General features: G+C 44.8%; 2 protein-coding genes across 6 annotated transcripts in view; one reads left to right on the top strand and one right to left on the bottom strand.

Annotated features, from left to right (window-relative positions):
• Positions 1-16,699, bottom strand: part of RSPRY1 (ring finger and SPRY domain containing 1) — a 34,936-nt gene extending 18,237 nt beyond the window's left edge. The window contains exons 1-4 of one of the 2 annotated variants that reach the window (XM_066327606.1): positions 16,595-16,699; positions 6,660-6,833; positions 4,144-4,640; positions 1,155-1,207 (exon numbers count right to left, since the gene is read on the bottom strand). In XM_066327606.1, coding sequence (XP_066183703.1) covers positions 1,155-1,207; positions 4,144-4,490 — 400 coding nt within the window. In that variant the 5' untranslated portion in view covers positions 4,491-4,640; positions 6,660-6,833; positions 16,595-16,699. The remainder of the gene's footprint in view (positions 1-1,154; positions 1,208-4,143; positions 4,641-6,659; positions 6,834-16,594) is intronic. The other variant, XM_066327607.1, reaches the window with a different exon arrangement.
• PSME3IP1 (proteasome activator subunit 3 interacting protein 1) overlaps positions 1-19,575 on the top strand; it is a 149,617-nt gene that overhangs the window by 119,694 nt on the left and 10,348 nt on the right. For 2 of the 4 annotated variants that reach the window (XM_066327621.1, XM_066327624.1), the window contains exon 1: positions 16,971-17,069. The exons of 1 other annotated variant lie outside the window; for it this stretch is intronic. The gene's annotated coding sequence lies outside the window, so the exon portion shown is untranslated. Of the gene's footprint in view, positions 1-16,970; positions 17,070-17,459; positions 17,479-19,575 lie in introns of those variants that run through there. One more of the 4 variants, XM_066327622.1, reaches the window with a different exon arrangement.

The raw sequence follows: 19,575 nt of genomic DNA, 5'->3' as shown, positions 1-19,575 counted from the left end.
CTGCTATTATTAGGAGGGAATACTCACGGTGGTATGGACAACTACTTTGTTCTAGTGTGACACTCAGAGTTCAGCATCCAGTGTCAACTCTGAAGTGTTAAATGCCACATACACAATGACACTGAGGAAATATTTCTTTTAATCAGAATCAGATCCCTCTTTCTGAGTCCCCTGAAGTAACATGAGGTTCAGAGAAACTCTGAGTTTTTCCCATGCCTGATGGCCTAAAGAATGTTTGTTTTCCTCAGGAGCAGCTCTCACTGTTGAATGAGTAGACAAGGGCTTTTACTTGCAAGCAAACATCCACTAAGAACATGTTAAACTAACGATAAAGTAAATGGAGTTTGATTTACAAGAAAATAGCTCTCGTGGAAGTGAAAACAAAGACAGTCCATATCTGTATGTAGGTGAGTGAGGTTGAAGAAGCAGCATTCCCTACAACAAAAACATAGCAGTAATACCTTTGGGGTTGAGTTATGTTAGCACATTCCCCTGAAAAATACTTCATTGAATTGCTGCAATATCCAACCAGATTGATTAATTTGCTTTAATACAGAAGACTTCCTAAGACCACTACCAACACTACTAAGTAGAGAGACAAAAATTCATCCAAACCAGAAGTTTTGTTGAAGACTTAAGCTGGGACAATTTCTCCTACTGTAACAATGATAAAACAGCCCTTGCATAAATGTGGCTTGTCTTGCAGGAGCAATTAGGGACAGGGGTGGGACAAGTACATCAGTGAAGCAGAGGTCTAAGGTCAGCAAGACCCAAGCCAAAACGAACATGTTATCTGCCCACACCAGAGCACATGGGCTCAGCCCATGTCTGTGGACATGTATAGGATGTTCCTGCTCAGCTGCCAACAGCCATTCCTTGTGGCTTAAGGCTTAATGCCACTACAGTGTGTTTGTGGCCATCCATTGCTGCTTCTGGAGATTTCACATGAGAAGTTTAACTGAATCCAAAAAAACTTCAGGCCAATGCATGAGCTCAGTGAAGCTCTGAAGGGCAGAACTGTGTTCTGGTTCCCACATCCCAACACACTTGGCAGAGGTGTATTTTTCTTTGCTAAGAAAAGAGGGGCTTGGGGTTTGTTTTGTGTCTTTTGCTTGTGAGTCACAACTGAAATGCCCAACAAAATGCCTTGATACCTGTTTCTGCCATTTCATGCAACGTGATCATTGAATAAGGAGGCTCCTGGTCACTGAAAGAGATATTACACAGGTCAAAATTTACACACAATCATCAACATAATACACTGAATAAAATGATTATACACAGACAGAACACAAATCCAGTAACCATTTAACAAAAGGAAGTTACACAGGCTGCAGATTGCTAATGTCATTTTCAGATCTGAAACACAGATGGGATTTGAGCCTCTCTCTGGTTCAACATCAACATCTGCACGTCTGCAACAGCTGGCAAGCAAAACTGTGATCCACATCTGCATGTCTAAAAGCTGAACATAATGCCTAAGCTTGATGCTGTTCATTAGCAGGTTCCTTGTAGTACATAACAAGGCACTGCATGTCAGAGGTCACAAAGTGAATTCAGAGCAGTGCACAGGGGGCATCACTTCAATAGGATTTTTTTCCTCAGAAATTCTCTGCTAAATATATAAATATTAAAAAACCACCACAAAACTTAAATGGGAACCCACCTAGCAGCATCACAGTCTTCAACAAGAACTGTTAAAAGAAATAGTTAAGGCAGTTTAACAGAAAATATTTAATCCAACCCATTTTCCAATGTGAAACTCAGAAGAAGTTCAATACTTTGGATCCTCAGTGCAGTTTGCTGGAGTAAGGACACAAAACAATGGACACATCTGAGCAAGCACTGCCAGTGAAAGTACCTAAAGCAAGACCCTAAAATCCTGCTCAGTAAGCACCTCTAGGTCCAGAATAAGCTTATCCAGCAGCGTGTCCCAAAATGGTTTATTCAGTGCTCCTTAGGCACTGTGAACTAACCCCAAGCTTAGACTTTATGTTCCACACTCAATCTCTATCACACAGCTCTGCAAAGAAATTGGAAATGTGAAATACAGAGGAATTTTAGAAAATTTCAACAGACATTATGTATGGAGATAATAAAACTACCTAGTTTGAGATGAGTCATAAAGAAGAGAAATCTCAGCTTTGATGAAATATATATGACATAAATACATTTTTTTCTTGCAAAAAGGTGAACACATGCTTAAATATTTCCACAAGATAATGCTAAAGTGAAGTTGAACACATTTTTATATTGCCACAATATTTGACACAAATAGTTGGGTTGTTTTTTTAACTCGAGGCATCTTCATTTTTCTTCTGGAAAGTAATCTGCCCAGAAAGAAAAAGAAGTGCAGTTTTGCAACCAGAATTACATCAGGAGAAAGGACAGAAAGAATCAAAGAAGAAAAAAAACCCAACAAAAATCCCAACCATAAGTACAAGTAAAGGCTATGATAAAAAAAGTATGACATTTCTATCTGCAAGTTTTCTGATTTTGTCATGAGTAGCAGGTTCTTACAGTACTGGCATGGATCAAAAGACAATCCTGCCCCCCGATTTGCCATTTTAACCACTTATTTTCCAACATCTCCTCCAGGACACATCTTCCTAATTTTGAAACGAAACAGGCATTTTGGTAATTTCTTAATTTGCAAGGCAACTTCTCATATAAGCCCCAATATATAGAACTTATCCTTCTGAGTTTATGAAATTAAACTTCTAGAAAGCACCTAACTCTAGATAGGAGAGAAAAAAAAAAAAAAAACACAGTTGTCAGATATGTTTTAGGTCAGAACTTTGAGATTTGATAAACAAAAAACAACAAAAAGAAATTAATCCCAAGAAAAAACAAAGAACTAGCAAACAGGAAAAGCAACTATTCATTGCTTATCAAAGTGCATTTTACTACAGTCTGTGTAAAAGCCCCTGTAAAAATACAGTAGCTTCAGGAATTTGTCAGAAGCAGGACTCCACAGGCAGTGAAATAACCATGCTTATTGTCTCTCAGTAGCATAGGAAAGTGCTTACAAGATTACAAAACTGACTGCAAGACCCACAGGAACAGGAGCAACTGTGCACAGAAGTGTTGTGAAACAGCTTAAAGAGCTGAACTTGTGGGAAAGAGGACAGCATGTGAGACAGGGCAGTGACTTTAAAAAACGTTTGCCGTGATTTGAAGACAGCACAAAATAAAACCTGTTAAAAAACCAACCAAACACACACCTTAGGCTTAAATGTCCATGAAAAACATCAGTCCTGGTATTTTCACTTAAATCCTTTGACAGCAGAAAGGCAAACTCCTTCTCTGCAGGCACATTCCAGAGTTGATGCAGGTACATGAATCAAGGCTCACTTATTCTGAGCCTCACCTACCATAAACTCACACCCCAGTTGTCAGGTTGGAAGAGTGTTTTTCCTTCAGTTTTGGTCTTTCCAATTCCTAGCCTGCACCTAACCCAAAAGGTGTGGAGCTAACTTAACCCATCACTTTTAAGGTCCTTTTAAAACTTTGTAGAGAGCAACACAAAACCAAAATAAGACCAAAAAAAAAAAAAAGATGAGCCCATAAATATCCCCCACACCCTTAATGGATGCTTTGAGCATGCCAGGAAAGCAATACTGGAATTCTGAGTTAGGCAGTCACAACATGTGATCTTTAAAAAGTAGTCAGACTTACAACTGGAAAGAAAACCTCAGTCTGTTTATCCAGGCTAACAAAGATCAAAGCTCCCTATTTTTCTTCACCATTTCCAAAGAGGAAAACATCCAGCCTGCAAACAGAAAACTACACAACAATCAACTTTTAGGACAGAAATTCTCAGCCTCTGGAACATTTTTTACTCCCTAAACTGTGTATCTGTGCCAGGTAAGAAATCCTGAGAACACTCCTCATCCCACATGGGTGTAGGCCCATAGAGGAACTGTGAGAAAGCTCCTCAGCTTGTGGAAGAGTCTGTACCTGGGCACTCAAGAGCTACTTCGATTACCTAGGAAAGATGCTCCTCTCCTAAGCCTCCAGATGGAAACACGTGGCTGCTTCAGGGAGGGTCAGCTGTAGATCGGTGAGAGGCTGGAGCCACAGTTTGAGAGAAGACAAGAACATTTTCACTCATGTTGAATAATCCCTTGAGGAGGTACTTACTTATCTACCAACGTCCGAATTACAGCCAGTGTGTCAAGTACCAGCCCATCCACATTCTGTTTTTTCCTTCTTGGTTCGTGAGGCCCTCGACCCCTCCTGGGTGGACGGACAGGGTCCCTTGGGTGGCTTCTTGCTTCGGGGATGTGTGTCCTGCTGTTCTCCGTTTGCCGGCCCTGAGAGTCCCCGTTGTCCTCGGCCCCGCTGTCGTCGCGGCAAACGCACGAGTTCCCCATGCTGCCAGCCCCCGAGACTCCCAGGAAACGGGGAATGTGCTGCTCTAGAGTCAACAGCAGACCTTGGAAAAGGCTTCTGCTAGCGTAGAACACAACCAAAGCAACTACAATCATCTAGGAAGTTTTAAGAGAAATGTTCGTGGGATCCCGGGTTGCGATCTCTTTGCATTTTAGAGGTTGCTACCAGCTGGAACGAGTGGGAAGTTGGAGACTTAGTTGCCAACAGAAGCGCTCAAAACACGCGTTGGTCATCAGGAAGGAGGTCTGAAAAAGCAAACCCAGAACAGGAGTCAGTGTTACTACTGCTAGAAAACAACAGAAGAATTCCTATTTTAGTAAACACCAGCAGTTTTGGTGGATAAAGCAACTGAGAAACACAAGGCTTTACCTGAAGTCTATTGTGGGGAAAGGGAAAGGAAGGAAGAGGAGGAGGAGGAAGTTCCCTCTCGCCCACGCACCATTCCTTTCTACACCACCTATTACTTCCCAGCTCCTTCATGGTTTTTGGATGCAGAGGAACAAGTTTGCCTCTAAATCTTGCATGTTGGTAGCCTTTAAATACTAAGTATCAATAAAACAATTTCATTTACCCTTTACAGAGACATAAGGCTTATGCCACTCCAATAAGGGCACTACACTTAAGGTTCTCATGTCACATCAGGAACACTTCCAAACCATAAAATAGACAAAATTTGTAAAGAACTAATCTTACAGTTATGGTTTATCTCAACAAACAATAGATTTAACAGAGAACCATTTGGTCCACCTGTGCACAAACGGTTTTGGAACAAGCCTACATCTCCTGCATTCTCACCCAAAGAAGCACCAACATTGAATTAAAGAGGAATTATAGACGCTATTTTAATGCCTTACAAATCTAACTGGGATTTTGAAATGGGTGTTGTGTGCCTGTTTGGATCTAGTGTCAGACTAGTCTTCCCTTTTTGGCAAAGACTGCTTCTATCCTTCTTCTGTTCCTCATTCAAATGGTTTGGATCACATACAGGCCCAATTGCAATTGAGACCACAGGGCAGTCTCTCCCAATCATTAAATTGAAAATGCAAGAGAAAAATAATTCAAAGCCCCATTTCATAACAAGTTATGTTTCAAGCCATACAGTATATTTCTATAGAACATTGCTTAAAGTCTCAGGTAAAATAAAACCATGCAAAAATATAATTTTACTACTTATACACTTCAGGCATGTCAAAATAAGTAAGTAATTTTTATCCTTTCAACAATCAAGTTTAAGATTTACACTAGAACTTATGGTGAATATCATGTAATAGGTTATTGCTATTCTTCAATTATTAAATAATCCCATTAACAGCAGAAATGTATGTAGCACCCTAAATTCAAAAGTAAGTCACAGAGAGCTGACACTTTTTAAATATGGAAGGCTCCCACCATCAGAGCCAACTGGCAACTCTGCAATTTCTGGCTGCCCTTTGGGACAAGATCACAACAACGTTCAGGAAGCCAGACACTGGTCATATGAGCAAGTCTTGGATGTCAGCTGTCTCTGGAAAAGCACTACAACCAAGCTCTCACAGGCTCTTCTTGTAGTTTGAACACATTATCTTTTAGCACAGCGAAATGTTCAGTGTTAAGGAATTAACTGGTGGCTAACTAAGAAAAAAAAATAATAAATTCCTCAAGGGATATTAATTGGAAAAAATACAAGATCTTGACATCTTGGTCAAGAAATTCCTAAACCACAGACCATCAAAAGGGTTTCAGCATCACATCATGCTTGCTTTATGCCCTAAGCAGTTTGGCCATCAGGCTCAGAGTCCTTCCATCCAAGCCAATACAGCTGTCACCTTCTCAGTCAGTGAGTCACAAGCAGAGGAGAGGTGCCAGTGCAGATTGCAAAGACCTCAAACAGAATTGTCTGAGTTTGCAACTGCTTCAAATTACTTTCTTGATTTAAAAAAACTAGTTATGTTAAATGCAAAACATGTCTTTCTAGGGAATATATATATTTATGAATCTGGGTCATTTAAGGGCATTTCAGCAAGATGATAATAAAATGTAAAACTGTTACAGATTTAGAATCTGAATAAAGTTGTTCCGTAACTTATGGAAACAACACAGTGAATCTATCTTGTCACCAGTACAAGAATGGAAAAGCTGTATTTTAGAGATTAACAATGAGTAAGCACCTGCTTAAAGAAACAAAAACAAACATATGTCAAGATAAAAGCTGATTATTGAAACCCAAGTTTTTCTGGCTGACAACTTAAAGCGTGATTAAAACCAAGTAATTATGATTAACTCACCTGTAAGTTTGCTTGGTTCAGGAATGGCTGGGGGAGCTCACAAAGTGCCGTGGATTGTTCTCCTCCAGGGCACAAAGTCGTATCTGGAAAAGGCAGCGCTCAGTGAGCCTTTATGGTGGGCAGTGAGTCATTGCTGACTCTGTTTTCACTCCCAGGAACTACGCTGAGGAGTCCCTGAGGAGAGGTGGAAAAAAAAAGAGAATTCTCATGGAAACTGCATCTAAGGTAGACTTACTCCGCCTCCTCCCTACACCTGCCATGACATCAAGCCATGCTGTTATTTTTAGCTATATCCAGCCTTTACAGAGGGAATTCTCTCAAGGCTTCAAAACCCAGTTTGTCATCTAAGCCTTAGGACTAGACGTGGATACAGAACACCCAACCTGTTTCTACAGCCTCGGTATCCAGACAACACAGCACCAAGCGCAGACCAACTCCTCACCTCAAATTACTCCCTACAGAAGGAAGAGGAGGAGCAATGTCTGCTCCAGATCCCCCTCAAGTAGACACTGCAGAAAATAAAAGTACACTATAAAAGTTGATTAGATAATAGGAAGAGAGAAATGACAGGATAAACTCCCCTTATTTAGTAAAGAGCTGGGTTTGACAGCATTCACTTGGCTCTTGCTCACCATCACATACAAGGAGCTCATTGTCAAGCCTCAAACAAACTGAAAGGCTAAATAATTAGGAACACAAGGTAGGAGAGATTGCTACAGATCTAAACACAAACCAGCTTGTCTGGATAGAACATGAACACAGGAAGAAAGGTTCTGAAGTGCAAAGGAAACTAATAAAAATACAAGTTTTTATTCTATAAGAAGTAGCTGGTACTCCAACTCTCACCAAACAGCACAAAATGCCAATGCCTGACACCTCCTCTACACCAGAGGAGGCCCTGTGGGACAGTCACTGAACAGCTGCCCCAGCACATCTTGCCCTCAGCAAAGATCAGATGCTGCTGGAGCAGGACACTTTCCCTGCATGGGACAAAAGCAGCTGCCAGCTGCAGCCTCCTGTGCCCCCACACACCTCCAGTGGCCACTGGGACCATCCCCAGCACAGAAAGGATGCACAAAGGTCCACAGGCTGACCAACCTGCCATGGCTGCAAGCCCAAGTGGGAAAATGAAATTATTCATTGAAAGGGATCCCATGGGAGTGGATTTGCACCTGCCTGGCAGTGCAGATGCCCAGCCTGCCCCAGAGAGGCCTCCTCTGGATCATCCAACCGAGCGCACCAGTGGAGGAGTTGGCTCCAAGTGGCACTGGGATCATTTCTCTGCAATGTGCAGCCCAAGAGTCAGTGATTCATCCCCTCAAATATTCGCTTACAGCCAACCATAATACTGCCTCATGATGGAAAATGTCTCTTCTTTCCATGAAATGGAGTGCACTGCCAAGCAAACAAGAAACCCCTCGTGCACATAAATGGGGAAGGTTTCAGCTACCAAAACCACTTTCCCAGTTCCTGCCACCACTACAAGAGTGATTTCCCCTCTTGAGCAGAGTAACACAGGACCTCAGTCAACAAACCACACAGTAAAGCTCATGGGTTTTCAAAAGCAAAACTGGAAGAGTTTTGGCCAGCAGTTTCCTATTAAGGAGATAAAATAATTAGAAATATTTCCTCAGCATTTCTTTCTCAAAAAAATGATGCTCCTAATAAGGAAGAGATGGAAATACTTGTAATGCCTGTCAGATGAAAGTTCAAACTAGAAGGAAACACAGCTATCAATTGCTGCAGGATAATCAACTTTGATACAGGAATAATAATAAGAAGATGCCTGTTTGAAAAGCAAGCTTTTATAACAAGGACAATTCTCAGCTTTGAAATGACAGGATGAAAACCAAGAATTTCCAGTAAATTACATATAACTAGAATGTGAAATGGAGATTTTCTCAGGAGATCCCATTCACATGCAAGGTCAACCTGTTACCTGTGAGACTTGTGCAACTAAAGTGAGGCAGCTGCTGGGTGTCCAGCGTGGTACCACGCAGTGCACGCAGTCAGGGGACTGCAGGCTTCAGGAGGAGCCAGTAAATACCCTGCTGGATCTTTTGCATGTGGTAACCAACCACCATATTGTGTAATCTGAAGCAAACCCCTAATTCAGTTCTATTTTCTTTAAAAATACCTTGGAGGGTTAAGACTAGTGTCAAAACACGATGGCAAGCAGCCTTTACTGGCATGCAGCATTTCACAAAGCCATTGCCACAGCTGGTTGCTTTCCTGCTGAGGCAAGAGCACCCTAAACCAAAAGCAGACTAACCTTGAGAGTGCCAGTTTCACAGAAAGGGAGGCTCAACCACGTCTCAAAGCGTTCCAGCTCCTGCACAAGTGCTCATCAGTGAAAACCCCCAGGGCTGTACAAGGTTTATGCAAACAATCAGGCTTTAACCCTGATGCCTTCTCTAGGTAATTCATCTTTGTCATAAACACAGAGCTGGAGGATCTGATCACTTGTTTGACTTGATGTAAAGCAGAAAGAAGCAGACAGTAACTACCACCACTGCAGTTTCTTTTTCTGTAGACTCACTGTGAGAGTCAGATTTTATAGTCACTTGCACATCGCGCTACTTTGTCTTTTCACTTCCTTTAAACCCCTTTTTTAGGCTGGTACAGGAACATTAAAATTACAACATGGATTTAAAGTGAACTTCACTTTCTCACTTAAACGAGTGTCACCAGAGCAGGTTGGTAGGGATTCCTCCCTGCACCATTTTTCCCTCACCTCTGGATACAGAGACCCTAGTGCTCAGGACATGCCAGGCATCAGACTGTTCAGCTTTCTTTCTGAAAGGAAAACTGAAGCATTTACCACCCTCTGGGTTTCCCCATCTCAGAGGTCATCACTTGTCAGCTCACAGTCATTTAGGTGCAACTGTCTCTTGTACCACAGAAAACCTCAACTTTGTGTCACGTCTACACCAGGGCTGGTATCGATCACGCCTCCTGCTTCTCAGCTCCCTGAGCCACAGATGGATCATTAAATTTCTTATCAGAGTCTGAGCTTAAGTTATGCTTTGAGGCAGATGAAAGCACTTCTGAGATAATGATCTTTTAAAAAGATACCACTATCTGACAGCGCAGTGAAGTTGAACAAGAAGTGCCTCCAGCAGAGTGATGTGGCCTGGCAGAGCTGAACAAGCTCAGCAGTTGCCCAAGGAGCAGAGTATAATGCACTGCTTCAGAAGTGGCAGGGAGATAAAGATAATGCCCTGTAGATGGCAAGGAACACTAATTCTATAAACTGCAGGGATACAAGCACATGAAATCAAATCGATTAGCTATACCCTATTAAGTTTTGGCACAGACATTCATTTGGAAGCTTATAAATAACTCTTTCAATTAATTCAAGTTAATCTTCCTTGCTGCTCAGAAAGTTAAAGGCGTTATCAACAATACCATTCTGACAAAAGCATTCATGATATCAGGATTCAATATTAAATAAAAAAATCCACAAAAAAGATAAAACTCTCCCAAAAAATCCACAAGAAATTCCAGAATAGACAATGCTGGGAGGAAAGTGACTCTTTGGATACCAAGCAGAGGTGCAGAATGCCAAAGAAATCACCAAAAAAAGAAAAAGGCATTTTTTTAAAGCTTTAGCTAGCAAAATTTACAATAGTCCATTTCAGAAAGGATAAAGCTTTATCTATATCAGTATCCAGAAACCAGTGAAAGAGTTCTCTTCAGTCACAGGGAGATCAACCACTCCTCGCAACACTTACCCTTGTGCATGGGCAAAATCTAAACCACAAAAGCATTTTGAGGGGCAAGTTAAGAGACTGAGCAGGTCAGTCACAGTGCAGCCCTGCCCTGGGAACTAGAATTAGAGCTTGCACAGGGGCATCCAAGTCATCACATTGTGGGCACCAGGAAGATGCTTCAAGGCGAGACTGCTGGAAGCAGGGGCAGACTCTTGTCAGCAAACCACTAGCTTCAGGTAACAGCCAAAAGAGTGGCAACTCAGAGTTTGGCTGTTTCTTGTGTAAACTAATCTTAGTGCTTTTCTTTCTTCTAACTCAGAGCTGGGCTTGTTTTCAGACAAACACTGGGTGCAGAATTACTCTGTAGAAGGCAGAACAGTCTCCTGCTGCAGACCACAGAACTAAGCCCAGCTACGTGGCATGACTAAGCTATTACGAACGCGTAAAATTCATACATCCAAAAACTGTTTTCAGTGTAAAATGTTGATAACATTGCTGAAAAATTCAGCAATGTCTCAGTTGGAAGCCTGCTTTATCAGCTGTCTGACAACTGCCTTGGTGAGCAGGGCACAGAGCAGACAATGTCTAGAAACAGCTGAAGAAAAGTTTCATGCCTTTGATAACTGAAGCAGCATCAGAGGATGGTCAGATCTTCCAGTGGTCAGAGTTGAGAGCCACCTCTGTGGCCTTCCCTGGAAAGCTGTCTGCTCTCTGCTAGACAAAGTTCAGGACTGTACTGACAGAGCAGGAAATGCCCTTCTAATTCCCTTTTCTCCTGTGAGTGGATACAGTGACAGCTGCTCAAGAGACTGTCATCTGAGACCAATACAACATGTAGGTCACTAGGTTAGTAAACCTGCCTTGGAAGCACTCATGGAAAGCACGATTCCTGAACTACCTGGGGCTTCCAGGGCTGAAGAATACAGAATCTGAAACACAGCTCTGGGCAGGTCACTGGAACCCCCTTATCTCACCTACTTCACAGAATCACTAGGTTAGAAGAGAGAGACCTTCAAGATCATCGAGTCCAACCCATGCCCCAATACCTCAACTAGGCACTGAGTGTCACATCCAGTCTTTTTTTAAACACATCCAGAGATGATGACTGTACCACCTTCCCAGGCAAACCATTCCAGTACTTTATCACAGAACTTACTTAAAACAACAAAAAAACCCGACCCACAGAAGAACTCAGCTTCCTTTCTCCCCATCTGTCTCCTCAGGACTTTTCCCTTCTGCCCTGCTACAAGTCTGCCAGCAAAGCTGCAGGAGAGAGCCCGGTGTGGATCTGCCAGCCACCTGTAACAAGTGCTCCTGCCAGGTCTCACAGGTGTCCTGCTCCAACCACTGAGCTGTGGTATTCTCTTGCAGTGTTTTAGGGCCTCTGCCAGTACGAAGAAAGCCAGAGGAAGTTGCTCAATGTGCCATGGCCAAGGAGGGGAAGGGCCTGACTGCCCAAGAGATGGCTTTGACAAGCAGAGGTGGGTTAGCAAAGGGGGAGGACAAAGAGGATGTGCATGTCTCACAGGGCAGTCTGAAAATGGCTTAAAGACAACTGGGCACTCAGTTTAGTCAAAAAAGGTAGAAACCTCCAAAACTATTTAAGAGGCTTTCAAAATCCTGTAACAGTACCAGGAACACAAAGTCTCAGCCACCTGGGGCTTCTGCTAAATAACTTTCCGAGGAATTTCAGGAGAATTAAAATGAAATTGTTTTGATAATTATATTTAAACACTGCGTCGCTAAACGTTACAAGGGGGTAATGTTCTAAAGAGAGAATAACTCACCTATTGTTAATTTTGTTTTTAAATCTTTTATTTCAGGACTGATACATTAACCAGAGTTTGAGTGCAAACACATACACCATTCTTTGACACACCATTAGCTGAACATTTTTAAAAGCACGGAGAACAATTCTAAGCCTGCTAATGCCAGACAGCTTTGCCTTTAGGAAAAAAAAAAAAGCATCAGCAGGTTGCTGGATTTTCTTTTTTCCCTGTATGACTTTCTAGCATGTCCCACTGTCTGCAAGAAGGTATAAGAGACACATGAATGGTGCAGCCTCCTGGCTCGTAGTTCACCAGCTGCCCTCTAACCTACGATTCAAGCTGTAATTGTACCAGTTTGTGCACATGCACCAAAGCCAGCAATCCAAAAAACCATGCCAACACCTCAGATCAAAAGGTACTCAACACTTGTCCTTCTCACACCTAACAAAACACCAGCATATTCAGATACTTAGAGCAAAAGGGAAGCCTTTTCTATGAGAAAAAAAAAAAGCCTTAGAAAGGGAGAAAAATAATTACAATTGTTTCATATGCTCAGAAACCACTATTTCCCTGAGGGGAGAGATTTATTAGGAAAAAGACAGATTTCTTGTTACTGATCATGGTAACTCAGTGAACTCCATCTAATAAACGTGCATTAAAAACCAAGGAGCAGCACTTCATCCCAGCCTTTGGACTGCCAGGTATCCCTGCTGCCCACCAAGCACACAAAGTTCCCATGGCAGAGTTGTGTTTCCAAAGCACAAGTCTGGTCACAGGAATGGCAGATCAAGGGCAGGTAATTACAAGCACTTCTGAAGAGAGATTGTGATGCATTGGTCAGTCATGCAACCTCGTGAGTCATATGTGAACATTCGACTTTTATTAGACCTCAGCAACATAATGAATAGAAAAGGAAATAAAGATCATGCTGGCAGAGCCACTGCCCTGCAATATGAACTTTACAGTTACCACACACAGACCAGGAAAATAAAATATATTGTCGGGACACAAGGAAATACAAAGCACACGAGATACTTGAAAGATGAGGAATCTCAATGTAAGACCACTGCCTACAATGGCTCTAAAGCAATGAATAAATTCAAAGTCTGCTAAGCAATCATAAGTTCAATAGAGGAAAAATAAAGCCCTCAAAAACCAGCTTGAAATTCTGAACACAACAGACTGATAACAGAGTAGAACAGGACAAATACGACATTTGCTGGCCTTCAATTTACTACAAGCACTTTAAGTTGCTGCCTCTGTGTTGAGAGGGAAACCACACAGTGCACAAGATGAGCCTTGCTCCACTTTGTGAGGATATCACCACATAGCTACATGACCAACAGAGGACATTTCCAAACACAGCACATTGCCAGGTAGGGGAGATAATAACAGGAAAGGAAATTTGAATGAAGACACCTAAGAAGTCACAGGCCAGTAAGTGTTCTATGACAAATCACTGCCTTTATCACTAGATTACTGCTTAGACTAATAAATATCTTCCTGCTATTCCTTAACTTTAGCAAACAAGCAAAAAGCTTGAGGAGAATTGACTCTGATTCCACCTGATTAGCAGAACATGAGGGATGCCTTACCTTACAGGAGGGAATCAAAACATTAAGTGATCTATTTCAGTCCTATCCATTAGACTCACAGCAAATGAAATGCACTTCAAGCCAAGACCTCCTATGTGAAAACACTGATAATGTAGCAAGGGAGAGCACTAGACTTAGAAAACCATCATGTCCCTCTAAGAGAAAACAACAACACAAAAAAACATTAAGAACATTAAGAAAAGCACAGAATAATGCATCAGTGAGAGAAGAAGGGAGCCACTGAGTGATCACCAAATTATGAGGCCACAGAGTAGGATACCACAGTGGCTACCACAAAGCATTGCAGTGAAACTCCATGTGCAGGAGGCTGAAGGTAAATAAAAAGGAAAGTTAAAGACCTCAGGGAAACCAACAAGCCCACCTTCCTGCAAACACACACTGGTATCAGAGCTGATGATAAGGGGGTTGTGTGGACAGGCTGGATTAGGTCTATCAGCAATCTAAGAGTGGGTAAACAACCAAGGCTGAGCTAACAAACAATCAGCATCAGCAAGAGTTATGACAAGAGTTGTGCAGAATGCAAAACACAGCACTAAAATACCCTGGAGGAGCTTCCTACTCAAGTGATGGACAGGAGAAGCTGAAAACTTTCAGCTAGCAGGAACCTCAGGAGAATGTCTGGATGAAAAGGGAAGAGACAAGAAGCGATCACGCAGCTACAATTGTGCTTCACTCATCTGAAAAAGAACACACCACGGGAAATTCACAATCTGTTCAAGCAGACCTATAAATAGGAACCAACAACAGAGATTGGGGCACAAAGCAATAATAGCAATGTCCTAAAGGGAGGGACAGAGGAATGGGTGCCAGGAGGAGAAAGGGCCTCTTTTGCTGAGTGGACTTTAGCAGAGAACAAAGACACAGGCCAAAGCGCTTACAGAAGAATGGGCCAGATTTAGATCAAAGAACAGATCAATTCTGTGCATTTGGATAAATGCAAAACAAAACCACACTTAACAGCATCACGGACTCTTAAAATAATATGACAAGTTTTGAGAATGCACAGTCCTCCAGAAATTCACAGTCAAATACAGAAGTCCAGGAGGGAACAAGATGCAAGGGATTATTTCAGATGGCTCAGAGGTGATGAGAACATTCACTGTTTAAAAATCTGTAGTTTAACAATAGAAAAAAATTTAATACTAGGAAGAAAACAAGGGAAAGTCACAGAATACAAGTGGATGTAGGTTTCCACACAACAATAATCCCATAGCAGTGATGGATGTACAGATAATTAGTAGAAAAGCAGGACTAGACTGTAGACCAGCATGAGAAAAGAAAACAACACCAGAACAAATACATGCATTCAATGCAAGACAAAGGACAGAAAAATCAAAATCCTGAGGCAAAGCTAGTGCTAAGTAGAAAAAAAATCTCTTATATTGAAGAAAACAAACACTGACACAGACATAAAATGAAAAAAAAAAACAAAACCAAAAACCAAAACACATCAGCATTCAGAAAACAGAGCAGGCTGAATAAATTTAGGAGAGAAAAGGCAGCTCTGATGTCTGTGTTTCTCTATGGACCAAAGTTTCACTCTGTGAGAAAACCTAATAACAGCAGCTGAGCACCAAAATGAACTCTGGGCTCAGGAATGAGAGTTTGCAATAACGAAACAGAAAATGAAAACTAAGGTGACTACATTCTTGAGACCTACGTTAGGATTGTACCTAGAAGGGACAGTGCACCTACTGCTACACAGCAGAACGTATAAAAAGCCAGCGGATTTTAAAAAGAGGGAGTCATTGAAGGCCTGCGAGACAGGAAACAACGACCAGCAGGACAGAATCAAAGGCTTGATGGAGAAACTCATGCACGATATGGGCGTAATACAAGCAGTGAAAAAATCCTGCTTTATAAGCACTGAAGTGGGAGAGCAGAGCCGAGGTGTTACCGTGGGACAGGTGCCGCTGCCTAACCCATCGCCCAAGAATGAAAAACAAAAGATGCACGTAATCTGGTGGGCATCTGGTGGCCCGCTCCACACCTCCACATCTCCTCTGTACAGACAGAAAACTTGCCGTGGAGAAACATTTCCACATTGAGAGCAAGCCATAGTTTTCAGGATTCTGACTCCTCACATTCTTGTCACGATATTCAAGGGCTCAACGCCACTGTCGTGTTTCCGAGCAGCCAGAGCAGCACGTCGGGTCTGCGATTCGATGCCGATTTTGCCCCTCGCACACCAACCCCACCGTAGCCAAAGCCTTGTTTTGCAAGTCATACGAGCGCCGGGAGCTCTCCCCGCAGCCGGGAGGCGCCGTTAGGAAGTTCCGACCCCTCCCGGCCCCGAGCAGCGCAGGACTCGGCGCCTCAGCTCGCCAAACCCCCGTTCATTCACCTTTCGCCGCTTTCTTTAGCGAGCTCCAGCTCCACACGCCAGCCCAGCTCTGCCCAGCTCCGGGGCCTCCGGGAGAGCTCATTGAGCTGCACCTTGGCCAGCCGCCTCTTCCCCCTGCTCGCCCTCCCCAGGACGGGAGGTACCGGCGGCCCCGGGGAGGCAGCCGAGGGGCAGCTACAACCCCGAGGGGCACCTACAACCCCGAGGGGCACCTGCATCAACCACCAGAGCCGACGGGACCCCGGGCCGCTGCCTGGGGCCGGGGGCTGCGCTGGCCCGGCCCCCGCCCCAACCGGGACCTCCGCCGGCGGCCCCTGGGGGAGCGTAGGGCGGGGTGGAATAAACACGCCGCCTTCACTCATTAACGCGCGACCGGCAACGGGGCCACCAGCGCCCAGACCGGCGCTGTCCCTTCCCCTCAGCCGCGATGCGCGCCCAGCTCCACTCCAGCCCCGCGGTACCCGCCAGCCGGGCCACGCCCGCCGTGCCTCACCTCAGCTCCGCGCAGCCCCGCCAGGAGCGCAGCGGGGCCGCCGCGGACCCCGCGCCCTCCGCCCCTGCCCGGCCCCGGCCCGCCGCTGCCGCCGCTCCTTTGTGCCGAAAGATGGAGGCGACTCACGGCGCGGCCCCGCCCCGGCCTCAGGCCCCGCCCCGACCGCGGCCGCGCCCCCCGCCGTCTCCCGGGCGACCCGCCCCGCCCTCGGCCCCGCCCCCTTCCCGGACCTTTGCCCAATCGCGGCGCAGGGCCGCCGTTACGTGTTCTCTGCAGCCAACCCCCGTCCGCTCCGCGCGCCGCTCTGCCCGCCGTAAGAGCGGCGGGGATTGGCTGCCGAGGGGGCGGGGCCGCCGAAGGAAGGGCTCGCTCGGTTGGCCGCGGCGGGCGGAAGGGGCGGGGCGGCCGGCGGAGGGGAGCGGGGTCAATGGCGACGCTGCGGGCCCGGCGGTGCCGCTCGCTGTGAGGGGCCGCGGTAGGTGCCGGGGGGCGGGCCCGGGGCCGTGGGGCCGGAGGAAGCGCCCGGGGGCGGGGAGAGCGGCCGTGGCCGGGCCGCCGGGCCCTTGGAGTGCCAGGGTGAAGAGGGCCGGGCCTGGGCCCCGCGAGCGCCGCGGGCCGGGGGCCGCTCGGGGGACGAGGGGCTGGAAGGAAGATGGGGAGAGGAGGTCGCGGTGAGGGCTCGGAGCACGCCCGGGAGGATTCCCCGCACGGAGCTCCGGGGGCACCGCAGGAAGCGGGGCCCGGGGGCGGGTTCAGGCTGCTGGGGAGCGATTCATCCTCTCCGTCTCCGGGGCGGCTCCAGCCTCGGCACGCAGCGGCTGATTTGATGTGGTGCGGGGAGCGCTGCCCGACTTGGTTCAGTGGTGGGTTGATGCAGTGGGTAGGTAAGTAGTCTTTGTTATTTAATGAGGGCTGAGTGTACTGGAAGCTGCAGTCGCGTACCCAGGATACCGCCGCTGCTCTACATCTGTTCCAGCCTAAGTAGTGGCAAGTGTTATGAAGTTTGGGAGGTTTTTTGATCCTGGAGGTGTTACCATCTGGTATTATAAACCCCTGCGGTTTACAGCTGTGACAAACTTTTGTCATTTGCAGTGGCAGCACAGCCCTGAAATAGAGTCACCAGACGAAAACATAGATAAGTAGGGAAAAGTTGCCAAATGCATGTTTTTTGTCGGGTCTGGTTTGTGTGTGTTTGCTTCAGATGGGAGAGAGCAAAGAATACAGCAAGATTAGCAAACTTCATGAGTGCAAGCGAACTTTAATCTGATGATGCTTGATGCGTTTTTTCCCCAAGATAGGATTGTCAGTGTCAGACACCAGTTTTCAGGATGGTGTTGAAAACACCATTGCTGCATCTCAGACTATAATTAAACCTTAATCCACTTCATGTATCTTAAAATATATTGTCTGAGTGAACTGACTGATCCAGATGGTTTGCTGCTGAAGGCTTTAGTCCCCAGAGGATACTGTGGTGTTGCAGAATCCCTCTCTCTCAGTTTGCTTTTATTACTTTCTGTCACCATTGTATTGGAACCTTATGTTTCCTCTCTAAATATAGAGATTGAGATGACACAAGTGGAGAAACAAATTACGTTGTTCATGCAGCACTTGGATAGGAAACTGGCCGTGTGATCAGGACCTGTATTCAGCAGTGAGATTCAATTTTTATTTTCTCTGTAGGTTTCCAGCTTGAACTACCTTCAGAAATTACACTCAAAGAGCAAGTGTTCCATGCTTTCTGGAAAGTGGACTTGTCTTACTTTGGATTTTTTGTTACATATTAAAATGAAAGAAAGTCTAAAAAAGGGAAAATCACCAGTCCTGGGTCTGTCCTTCCTGTCCCCAGCTCTTAAGAGAATTATTTTGTCTTAACTTCTTTTAATAATACTAACCTTTAGAATGCATCCTGCTCTAACAAATATCTGTCCAGTGCTCTAAGCTGAATTTCTCCTGAGACCTCATTTTTTTTGGTTTTGTTACAAGCAACACCCCACAAACTAAACCTTACAGTTTTTATAAGGATTTCAGAACTTCCTGCAGGACCAATTCCTTGTGGTGTGAAGGAAGGATGATAAACAGGTTTCTTCCCTTATCTGGGTTACTGCATCCTTTCCTCCTTGGAAGAGTAACTGTTCTGGGATCTCTTCCGTGCTGAAATGCAGACAGGCTGAGATCCCAAATGAATAGTACTTGGCAGAAACTGCGGGCAGTTCTTTATTATTTATCTTTTCTTTATTATCTCCCGGGTATAATTGCAGCAAATCCTTAACTTGCTGCAGTTATTCCAGGGAGGTAACAAAGTAGAAAAAAGTTACGTTTGCCTATCTTTAAATGAACAGCTCTGTGTGTTGTGTTTATGTTGTACTGTGTAGAGTTTTGATGTACAGGCTTGAAACAAAAACAGGCATTACGGCTTCTTTGTGTGGCATGGAGCTGGCAGAATAATTCTGAAAGGAGACACCTAGGACTTTCAGAAGCAGTTTGTTTCATCCTGAGCTTACAGGTTTACAAGACCACGGGTTTCCTTGTTAGGTTGACTACGTGGAGCATCTCCAGCCTGCACCTGGGACTGAAATCTTGAAGCAGAGGGTGGCTGCACTGTGTGGGAAGGGGGTTTGCTGTCTCCAGGGGAAGTGCTGCTCATTTTCTAATCCCAGCTCTGTTTTAGCCATGGGGAATTCCCTCTCTCACTCATCTGCTGATCTCCTAGCCAGGTCCCCTCAGTTTATATACTGGGCACAGTGTTCTGTGGTTGTCAGTGTGTGGAATATCCCTTTGGCCAGTTCAGGACATCTGTCCTGGCCATGCTCCTTTACAGCTTCTTGTGTAGCTCCTCGCTGGCAGAGTGTGAGACACTGAGGATTCCTTGACTTAGGCTTAAACTGCAAGAGTGTTATCAGTGTTATTGTCACACCAAACCCAAACCACAGAGCTGTACCAGCTACTAAGAAGTTTAGCTCTGTCCCAGCCAGAACCAGAGC

Source organism: Sylvia atricapilla, chromosome 12, assembly GCF_009819655.1.
Source record: "Sylvia atricapilla isolate bSylAtr1 chromosome 12, bSylAtr1.pri, whole genome shotgun sequence".
NCBI lineage: Eukaryota > Metazoa > Chordata > Aves > Passeriformes > Sylviidae > Sylvia > Sylvia atricapilla.
This window is presented reverse-complemented; position numbering and strand designations above follow the sequence as displayed.